The following is an 11235-nucleotide window of genomic DNA, read 5'->3' as shown; positions in this document are numbered from 1 at the left end:
TTTTCTAATTTTTTCATTGGACACAATATTTTCTCTTATTTTTTGCCACACTTTTCAATTTCTCATCGTCTTCCTTTTTTTTTCTCCACATAAAAAAGAATGTTCTCTTCCTCTCCTTTCCACCTTTCCACCATATTTCTCTCTTATATGACACAAGGGCCTAGACAAGAACATCCTCCATAAATGGAGGATGTCTTCCTCTTCCTCTTTAAAGAGGATGTTAAGAGGACATCCTCTTAACACTCTCTTTCATCTAAGAGAATGATGGATCCTCTTTCATCTAAGAGTGTTCATCATATATATATGACCGGACCCAACAGAAACCTCGAGACCGGGCTACCTATAACCCAAACTCAAAAATCGGGCCGGATCAAATTGGAACAAACCCATAAGGTCCAATAAGGTAGGTGAGATTGTTTTAGATACCGAAGTGGATATGACACTATCACCATACTTTGTGGACCCGGAGACCGGATCCTAAGGTAATAAGTCCGATTTGTCATTCTGAACCACTCTTTGTATGGTCCTAATCCGAAGGGCACGTGTTGAAAAAGCTTAAATAAAAAGTTTGATAATAAATATGGAGTAGTACTCTCTCCATCTTCATTATTTGTTTACCCCTGCCTTTGACACAAATGTTAAAGAAAGAGAATTATTTATAGCTATTGTTATTGGATAACAAGTTGAGATGATTAATTTACTCATCAAAAATACTTTTAATATAAAATGTAATAAACAAATAAGACAGCTTAAAGTAGAATATATAAACAAATGATCAGGATAAAGTATTAAAATATCGTAGAAATTTGAAGTGAGTCATCATTTGTTGTTATAAACAAATGTCATCTTTTATTAGGTTACATCTAATTTGACTCATCTTGCCATAAGACAGATTCGGTCAATTTCAATGTTTGGTTGGAGCATTTTGGAATGGAATTAGATACCTGATTGATTCTAACTCCATTCCAATCACTTGAAATCTCATACCCACCTCTCCCCCCAAATTTCCAACTCCATTCCACCCAACACATTGTTATTCCCATTCCCGGATTGAACCAAACAATTTTAAACATGTATGGGGTTCTAACTCCATATCTCCTTGGAGTTAGAATCCATTCCATTCCATACTTAATGTTTAAACCAAACGATAGCTAAATAGAGCGAGATAACTTAACATGACCCAATAAATCTGACATGACCCGCTTGAAACCCAATCTAACAAAAGTCGAAAGTTTATCCAACCCGAAACTGATCAGGCTCGTTTTGGGCCCGACACCCAATATAACCCGGTAATTAGTGGCTTGAAATTGAACTTGACCCAACTCGATATTGGCCGAATAAGATTGGTAACCCAACAATTATTAAGCTTAATATTATTCCAAATGAAAGTGATGTAGTGTTTAGCTTTTACGCTTGATTTAATAAACAATGTCACAAAACCAAATAACGATCAAAAATGAAAATTACAGGTCAAAAGTTGAAGTGTCGCGACAAATAAAAAAAGACAATAAGTCGACCGGAAAATGACCTTACCCGACAGCCACATCAAGAGATCGAATGATCTGACCCGATAACAACCTGACCCAAACCCGACTCGATCTGAAATAGCACTTCGACTCGATATGACACAAGCCCAATTTGAGCCAATCCAATTAACCCAACTTGAAGCCGGCCCGATTAACCCGTTATCACATCTAAAATATCTTGTCAAACAGAGCCTAAATATGTCAAGATGCAATGGGCTAAAATGTATCAATGAAATATAATTGGACTATCCATATCCTCACACATCATAAACATCTCAGCCCAACATCAAAACTACCAAAAACATGCCAAAACACCAATCTAGCAGCACAAAGAAGTAAAAGAAAAAGCAAAAGCAAAATCAGACAGATTGTTCCTCAAGAAACCCGAAGAAATCAACCAAAAACCTCCATTAAAACACTCCAAAGAAACCTCAAAATCACAGCATAATACTCAACAATGGACGTGATTAAAACACAACAAATATCAGCAAGACCAATTGAGAAAGTGGTAGTACATCCATTAGTACTACTTAGTATAGTAGATCACTACAATCGTGTAGCGCGTGATACTAAGAAGCGCGTCGTTGGTGTTTTGCTTGGTAGCACTTTTAAAGGCACCGTTGACGTTACTAATAGCTATGCTGGTATGAACTCTCTGCGATCTGAGTTTTTGATTTTTGATTTTTGATTTTTGATGAATGTTTGAGGTTTTAGGGTTTACAGTTTACAGTTTACGAGTCGAAGGATTGAGTTTTGTGAGTTATTGTTTGGAGATCTGTTTAATTCGGAATATGGTGGAGTTGTTTGTTATGTTTAGGGTTTGTGATTGGTTGATGAAATTAGTAATTAGTGAAATTGTTGATCTTTCTTGCAATTTGCTTGGAAATTGAAATTGTTTAGGGTTTCTGCTTGTTGAAGAGCTGAGTAATTTAGCGTGCATTGGCGAAACTGTAGATTTGGAACACTATCTTCATCCCAGTATATTGTTTTAGTTTAATTAATGCTAAATAAACGAATGATTAGGACGGAAGAAATACAAGTTTTTATCTTTATGTGTAATTAGAAGTCGTCGCACAATGATTCCGATTGGGGTTGCTTTTAGGGTATGCAGCCGAGGTGCTTAATTTGTTTACAGTTGTCTTAAGGTCTGGTTAGCGAAATTAATACGATGCAATCAAAAATTGAGTTGACTTTACAGTAGTAGAAGCTTTGATGGTCATTGCAACGAAACTGGGATTCCGATCCTTTGACTTTATTGAAGCCATAGGTTGATAGTTGATAGTTGATACCGTTGTGGATATAGAGTGTCACTAAAGCCAACTTCATAGCTAAATTCCTTTCACGAAATAAGCCTTTGTTTGGATGCAATTTGAGAGGGAAATGGCGGGAAGGGGGGAGGGGCGAGTTGTGTTTGGGTATAAGTTCTCTCCAAATTTTTCTGATGTTGGAGCCTTGGAGGGATTATGATTTACTTTGGAGGAGGGAAGATGAATCCCTCAGCTTCCTCGTATCTTATTCGTTAACCAAACAAAGGATTTTGAATCCCTCGTTTCCCCTCCCCTCCCTTTCCCTACAAATCATCTCATCAAACTAGGTCGAAGGGTGTGTTTTGATTAAAAAAAGAAAAAGGGTATTTGGAGAGGAGGGATTTAGGAGGGGGCGCAAGGGCTGGGATAGCTTTGAATAGTTTTGAAATACTTCCTTAAACATAATAAAGATTTGGAGGAAAATTGTATTCAAATAAACCTACTCCATTCTCCACACCTCCCCTTCCCTTCTTTTCCTTTCCTTCTATCCCTCCCCTCCTTTCCCTTCTATTTTATTATCAAAACAAGGCATAAAACATTGACTTTTGAACCTTTGTTATCTAGTCCGCTTGTGCTAAACTAAACCTTAGAATGGATTTGGCTAAAAAAATTGGAGGGAAGGGAAAGGAATGGATTTGGCTATAAATCTTTCATATGTTGGTTGGGTTTTTATTAGGTGTAAAGGAGTGAAAATGGATCCCGCCATTTCGATCCTACCTTTTAGCTAACCAAACAAGCAAATTTATCCTTCACTCCCCCGCTCCCCCTTTCCCTCCAAATCCCTTGATCCAAACAAGCCCTAACTAGCTCGGATAAATACTCACTGACCCCAGCATTTCTCTATTGTTTTGTGCTTTGGTGGCATCACAAAAATCTGAATTTCACACTCTTTTGGTTTCTGGACAAATGTTCTTCGTCTTATCATTGAGCTATATCCATTTGTATGTGTTGGAGTAAGGATATCCATGCAATTCTCGATGCGAATTTTATTTTTGGTCATTGGGAAACAATCTCCGTGTCGTATTGTTAACACAGGTGTAAGGTTGAGTGCTTCTGGGTCCCATTTACCGTGTAATTTGTGGAACCCATTGTACTGTTGTAGTAATGTTGTTGTACATTACTTCCTAGTTTTGTTGCTGATTGGGCAAGGCCTTCTTTACTAAGCCCAATGCCTTCTTTACATCTTAGAATGTGAAGATGGAAATTTGATTTCTACATTTCTGAGCGTATTTCATAATAAATTAGGTTTTGTGTTAAATACTAATTTTGTGTATACGTTCATTAAGTTTCTGTACTGTTTTTGATTCGTAGATAAATATATGCAGTTGATAATTAATCTACATTCTGATTTCAAACAATGCAGTGCCATTTGAGGAAGATGACAAGGACCCAAGCATATGGTTTCTCGACCACAACTATCATGAATCTATGTTTTCTATGTTCAGGAGAATAAATGGTTTGTCTTCTCTGAACTACTCGCTTGATACTCCTGTACTATGAGTGTTTAGATTTAGTGAATAGCTCTTTAACATTGATCTCATGCTCTGATATTTTCCTTGATGTTTAGCTAAGGAGCATGTGGTTGGTTGGTATAGCACTGGCCCAAAGCTACGACAGAATGACCTCGATATCCACAGATTATTTAACGAGTAAGATAAATTTACTTGCCTGAGGATATGATGTGTTTGCCTTGTCGGCTGTCGCTTTCTGTATATATGTTGTGCTCCACTGCTCCATGATTTTTAATCCTGTTATGTTTTATGTTGATTGTATATGTTATGCTATTTTCTTCCCCTTTAAATCCGTCAATAAACATTACATGGTTTTTTCCTTGTTCCACTAAGTGCTAAGCAAATCTTTTATAGACATGATTTGGGTTCCAGAAACATCATGTTAACAATACACCAAGTGTATTTAGACAAACAAGGAAGATTAATAACATCCCTTCCTGCGGATTCAAAACAAATGAACTTGAAGAAGTGTGTGATCAACTATCAAGGACTTTGTGATCTCTAAGTGAGGCGTGATATAATTGATTAAAAGTTTTTGAAAGCATGGATGGCTTGCATGGCAGACACTTTTTCTCTTGTCATTGAGTTACATCCTTTAAGAATAATCCTCTAGGAGTTTCCTGGGGCTAGAGAAAGGTGAAATGCAGCAAAAAGCAAACTTTATACTTTTTAAATTAATAAAAATCAAACCTTTTTTAATAAATAATATTGCATTATGTCTTTTATGAGTCATAGGAGTTACTCTCTAGAAAGAGTGTTAGACGCAAAGTGAAAGAAAGTAATTGATCATTTACAAGATTGAGGTTTGAAAAAACGTAATTGGTGAATAATGTGTTATAAATGTTTCGTATGGCCATATTAGCACCAGACAGTACTCAGTAGATACTTCTCATGCTTTGAGGGTTTGAGTTAACACCTCTGAGTTGGTGCTTTTCTTTTGATACTTGAACTCAGTTTTCTGCGTAGGGAGATCTCAATATGCGCGCACCTTCTTTAATCTGTTCCCGAGCTGCTGAATAAGTTGAACAAGATGAAACTGTGTCATATTGTCAGCTTGTTTCATTGTTTTGGTATATGCTAAGGGCCTTTGTTCTGAATTTCTGCAAACTTATATATGTAGCATTTATAAATGAGTAATTGACATCTGTTGTACTCTCTTCACCCTTTATTTAGTTATCTTCTTCACCAAAGAAAGGAAAATATTACTTTCAAAGTCCGACCTTTTTGGAAAATTTGTAAGTTTTAGAATTAATGAAATAACCAAAAGAAGATGATAAGTTCAAGAATCTATTGAATTACTTTAGATAAAACCACTGTATGAAATATGAAGTGCTGGTTTCCATTGTACCTCAGGCATTCTTATTGAAACTTCAGCTGCTGTTTATATCTGCTTGCATGGTTATTTATTTGTTATTCACTCTAAGCTTACTTTTGTTGCTGGCTTTATTCCATAGTTGTATTGCTAGATTTACTTCCGTTTTGGGTTATTGCAGTTATGTTCCAAACCCTGTCTTGGTTATCATTGAAGTTCAACCAGAAGAGCTGGGAATACCAACCAAGGCTTATTATACTGTTGAGGAGGTCAAAGAAGTATGTGTCTGAAAACTGCCTTTATTTTGCAGTCCAATTCTTGCTATTTATTTATTTATTTCATATTACCTCTAAAATTGGACAATTCTTATTGGCCACCCCTAATTAATTTAGAAACAAGACTTTCTTGCTGTTCTGGACTAAAGAAATGTACCTCTCAAGTAGAAATTGATTTTTATATCTGGTTTCTAGCTTAGGAAAGACTAAATAGTCCTTATGAAGCCATTTTAGCTCAGCTTCATATGTTTCAATCTTGCAATCTATAAGGACTATTTGTTCCTAAAGGACTATTTAGTCTTTCCTAAGCTAGAAACCAGATATAAAAAGCTATTCCTATCTGCAGACTGTTAGTCAAATTCTAAAATATGATTGAATATGTAGAATTTAAGACACTAATTATATTATCTGTTTGCAGAATGCAACACAAAAGAGCCAGAAGGTCTTCGTTCATGTTCTATCCGAAATTTCAGCGCATGAAGTGGAAGAGATTGGTAAGTTTATGATCTTATTTTTTTTTTCAGTTGACAGTGGCATTTACTTCCTTTGCCCTATTTTGATAATATGACAGTTGCGGACTAGCCTGTCTGTCATCTCATCTGTGTATGTTTGATTGTAAGACATTTGGTATTCTTGCAGGAGTGGAGCACTTGCTCAGAGACGTGAAGGATACAACTATCAGCACTTTAGCAACAGAGGCAATTCTCAACACTTGGCTAGCTTTGTCATTTGTGATGGTTTGAGAATAGGCTTAATATATATAGTCGTCATTTGGTTGGATGTTGGAAGTTGTAGTTCCTCTCGTGAAAGATTGCTTCATTGGAAGTAATAGGAAATTTTACTTGGACATGTAGGAAATTTCTACTAACCTTTGGGGGGAGGGGTCTAGATAAGAAATATCCCACATTCTGTGTTTAGTAGAACTTCCTAGGAAATTTCAATACCACATATGGAGTATATGTCAACTAAACAGTCACTTCTCATGCCTTTTGGTGTTAATCACAGCAGACCTCATATATCTTCTGTTTTAGGGTTGGTTAAAGTTAAATCACTTCTTTCTGGCAATGTGCAGGTGACTGGGAAACTAGCTGCTCTCAAGGGGCTAGATGCACGTCTTCGGGAGATTCGTAGCTATTTGGATCTTGTTATTGATGGAAAACTCCCCCTTAACCATGAAATATTGTACCATTTGCAGGTTTGTTAACTTTGGCTCTATTAGTTTGTCTTGTGTACTGATATAATCGTGCTTCCTAATGCCAATTCACTATATTTAGAAGGAAAAGCCGTCTCATGTCTTGCGTGTCTTCTATTCAAATATGCCAACTGTTCTTTATGTGAAGAAGTGAAGATAATATAGTGCATCGACACCAAAATGTGACCATTCTATGATCAGCAGGATTTCATTGTAATACTTTTTGAGACAATGTTGGCCGATACCGATATTGCGAGTCCGCCACCATGAATTTGTGGCTGAAACAGATTTAATACTCTTGAGTGTATCCCAATTTCATTATTCTTGGTGCTTGCTACTTTGGCATATTCTGGTTGATAACCTTGTTACAGGAATGATGTAACTGGATAGTTTGCAACGTGAATGATTTACTATGTGATCTATGTCGCAATTATTAAAAATAAACTTTAAGGTTCTATGTGCATTTTTTCTTTTCTATTGAATCATTTATTTTTAAGCCTATGAATTTGTGGGATTCCTTATTTCTAGAGATTCATAAAGGTGTTGAACTTCTTTTGGGGCAAGCTTCATCATTAAGTTTCAAGTAAATTAGGCTTGGTTTAGTTCTTTAGTACTATAGCCACATGAAAGATAAATCAGGTGTTAGCAATTTGTATCTATTCGCCTTTCTGTTTTAGAGGGGTAAGATGGGACTTGGAAGCTAATGTATGCAAGGGAAGCTGGATCATAGTTGAACTTGCGTAGTTGTGTCCTGCAGAATTCTGCTCTACACAGGGAACGTCATTTTAGTGTCCCCCCATTCAGACTAAATTCTGTACGACTTATTAGGGAGCGCAGCCTTGTATTGTTTGGTTTCATAACACCCTAGATTACTCATTGAGGTTTTTTTGCAGGATGTGTTCAATCTTCTCCCTAATCTAAGCGTTCCAGAATTGATCAAATCTTTTGCTGGTATGGAGTTGTTTAGATTACTTCTTTTCATTGGTTTTCTGCTCTTCTACATGTTCTCGTTTTTTACAGTGTGCTGTTTATTCTTGCAGTTAAAACGAATGACATGATGCTGGTTATATATTTATCATCTCTTATCCGAAGTGTCATCGCTCTCCACAACTTGATTAACAACAAGGTAAGCTCCTGTCCTGAACAGTATTTAGAAAGACAAATAAATTGCTTTCCTGTGCATGTTCACAAATAATTGTTTGCTCTTATTGAACCTTAAACTGATTGTAGACCTTGTATTGTAAGGGTTGCATGATTTACACTTGCTGGTTTTGCCTGTAGTACCTTCAGTTTAGCATTTGGATGAGTTCTCTCTGACTGAAAATTTCTGAAAAAAGCTGATACGAATCCAGCTTAAAACATTAAATGACCTGCGAAGACGCGTTCATTGATTAGCTAGTTAGGTAGTGTTTGGATAGAAGTATTTCATTTCAAAACCTTGATTTAGAATCTGAAAATTGAAATTGAGTTTTTCAAATGCAAATATACTGTTTGGGGAAGTGAAAATTGTGAAATTTGAATTTGAGACCAATGCTTTGAATCTTGTATACATTTCAATTACCAAAAAAAAAAAAAAAACTTAAAATCGAGAAAGCAAAATTTTATATAAATATTAATATTAAATTACCTTGTTTTTCCAAATCAAATCACCATAATTAATCACATTCCTCCTAACACATCTTGTTACTATTTCATAAACCCTAATTATTGCATAGAAATCCCCAAATTTGCTGGGCTCTAAAATCTTCTATGGAGGGCCATCTTTTTTATTAATATTTCATGAGATGATGAATCATGCACAGAAAAACTGAGTACAAGATTGAATTAATGACGCAGAGAAAGGTGAGTGAGTAGTAAAAAAAGATTCGGGTTGAAAATCTGTATAATTTGTGATCCTAGAGAAACAAAATTGATATGGATGATTGTCAATGACGCAAGATTTCTAAATGACACCCTGAGAGGTGGTATTTGTTTTAGTCTGATAAAGATTTGTATTAAATCACTGAGGATTTGATACAAATCCAAATCCAAAATTAATTGGGCTCCCAAACAAGAGATTTGTGTCAAATTGGGATTTGAGAATCAAATATTGATTCCCAAACAGGCTGTTACTTTATTCATGAATTTCTCATGTCTTTAAATTTTCTAAAACGTCAAATGGAAAAACTTTTTTTTTTTTTTTTCTAGAGATCATATTTAAATTGTGGTACATTTCATGACAATGATTGTTCAATTTGAACACGCCAGATGCTTAACAAGGAACACGAGAAGGCAGAAGACTCAAAACCAGTTGCCGTAGTACCCACTGCACCCGCAAGTTAAATGCATTGTCCTGGGCAAGCTTTGAAATTTGGTTCGAGGGCGCTTCAGGAAAGTTTAGATGCATCCCTTGTTTGAGCATTTATTTAGGCATTATTTTTTTCTCAAATGTTATTTGATTCATCGAAATATTATCAATCCTGAATGGAAAATTTGCTCAAGTGCTACAAATGTCGTCTGATTAATCCTTAAATGGGCTGGAAAACAATTTATGTATTTTTAAAGATGTCTTTAAATTTTATCTGCTCCTCTAAACACCGAGTAAGAAGGTTGAACTTTCATTATATGGTTATTTTCAGTCGCTGAATCCATCATGGCATAATCGTGCATTGGTAAGCCTGGGGATGTCGTCAAGTTGTTAATTTCACATCTTCGTCAAGGTCCATTCTAATCTTAGACTGTTAGTTGTTGGCTTGGTATGATAAATACGGTCCACATTTCATATGAGCTCGAACTTCGAGAATTCCTGTCATTTTGGGAGAGAACAATGATCGGATTGTGACATACTGACATTATGCTTGTAAAGATCATTTTGAGCATAGAGTATAAGCTTCAAATTTAGTCTCTACATGGATATTTAGTTTCAATTGGTCTCCCTTGTGACGGGTTACCATTTGTGACGGATATTTTGTGAGATAAAATGGTAACAAAATGGGTTAGTGGAGAAAGGGGACCACATGAATAGTGTTGCAGAGAGAGAAAAAGTGGGTACTTTGTGAGGTAAAATGGTATCCGTCTTCAGCTTGTGACGGATATGTCATGTCTTCAATGAGAATTTGTGATTTAGTTTAGATGTCTGACAGATAATGGTAAATCGCTACATTGTTTGATAACAGCGAGTTATGATAGGATGTTCTATCAGCATCCCACATTTTTTTTTTTGACAACGGAAGGAGAATAACTTACAATGTTCTATCAGCAACTATGTAAGCTACTCGACTAGGTAGCACTAGAAGATGGACGGTTAAATCTAGCACTACTAAGCCATACCTAAGACAAACATAGACATTATTTAAAATTAAAGCTACAACATAAAGCTAAATTAGATCCGCTATGATAGGATGGAATGTCAAGATGATCTAAAGTGTGGGATGCAGCTGAAATGGCCTCCTAGATGATGGTTACATTCTGAGTTTACAGTGTAGACCGCTACTTATAGTCGCCCTAAGATCACCCCTAGAATCCGGCCTCATTTAGACACGGTGTTGGCTAGTAATGCATTTAGACACATGACTCGCAATCTTGCACGCTTTCATGCCTTTAGTTTTACCATGTGAAATGCGGTAGTGTGAGCTTCGTCGACCTTGTGATCCTACCCAACTCGAATCCCAACTTCACCCGATTATAAGAACAATGACTAGAAAAGATTAACAAGATATTAACCCAAGTTTAAACTGTCATTTTTCATCACTCACCATCAACTCGCTCTGACCGAACCCCGATATTGAATCAAAAGACACCTCCTTTCCAACAACAGCTAAATCTGCATAAATCTTTCCGAGGCACAGACGAAAAACCTAGTACGCGAAAAACCGTTGCATATGTATTGTCCAACTCTTAATGGACAAGACTATGATTAACCCTTAATCCTAATTCCTAAAACCCTTTCACATGCTAATTCAGAAGGCACAAACACTGTAAATGCAAGATCATATCAACCATCATTTCCCCAAATTACCTAATTTCTTATTAATTGAATTTTTAGGATGAATTTCTATAAACCCAGTATTAAACTCAGGTAATTTGAACATTGACATAAATAATTTAGCTAATCTCAATTGTCAATTTGATAT

At 36.0% G+C, this 11235-nt stretch overlaps 1 protein-coding gene across 1 annotated transcript; it reads left to right on the top strand.

The window, feature by feature from the left end:
- Nucleotides 1–1789: 1789 nt before the first annotated feature.
- LOC141612418 (26S proteasome non-ATPase regulatory subunit 7 homolog A) lies at nt 1790–9697 on the top strand. Its single transcript, XM_074431186.1, has 10 exons — nt 1790–2170; nt 4197–4289; nt 4401–4482; nt 5838–5934; nt 6350–6425; nt 6571–6629; nt 7004–7126; nt 8017–8074; nt 8164–8249; nt 9371–9697. The coding sequence occupies exons 1-10, from the start codon at nt 1984–1986 to the stop codon at nt 9443–9445; spliced, it is 936 nt and encodes a 311-aa protein (XP_074287287.1). The 5' UTR covers nt 1790–1983; the 3' UTR covers nt 9446–9697.
- The last annotated feature ends 1538 nt before the right edge of the window (nt 9698–11235 follow it).

Source organism: Silene latifolia, chromosome 11, assembly GCF_048544455.1.
Source record: "Silene latifolia isolate original U9 population chromosome 11, ASM4854445v1, whole genome shotgun sequence".
Taxonomy (NCBI): Eukaryota; Viridiplantae; Streptophyta; class Magnoliopsida; order Caryophyllales; family Caryophyllaceae; genus Silene; species Silene latifolia.
Note: the sequence above shows the minus strand (reverse complement) of the source record. Positions and strands in the feature narration are given on the sequence as shown.

Bases quoted from the DNA above. Each gene is read 5' to 3' on its own strand.
- LOC141612418 (XM_074431186.1), top strand. From the start codon at position 1,984: ATGGACGTGATTAAAACACAACAAATATCAGCAAGACCAATTGAGAAA. The intron at 6,630-7,003 runs GCAATTCTCAAC...GGCAATGTGCAG, and splicing joins TCAGCACTTTAGCAACAGAG to GTGACTGGGAAACTAGCTGC. The intron at 7,127-8,016 runs GTTTGTTAACTT...GTTTTTTTGCAG, and splicing joins AAATATTGTACCATTTGCAG to GATGTGTTCAATCTTCTCCC.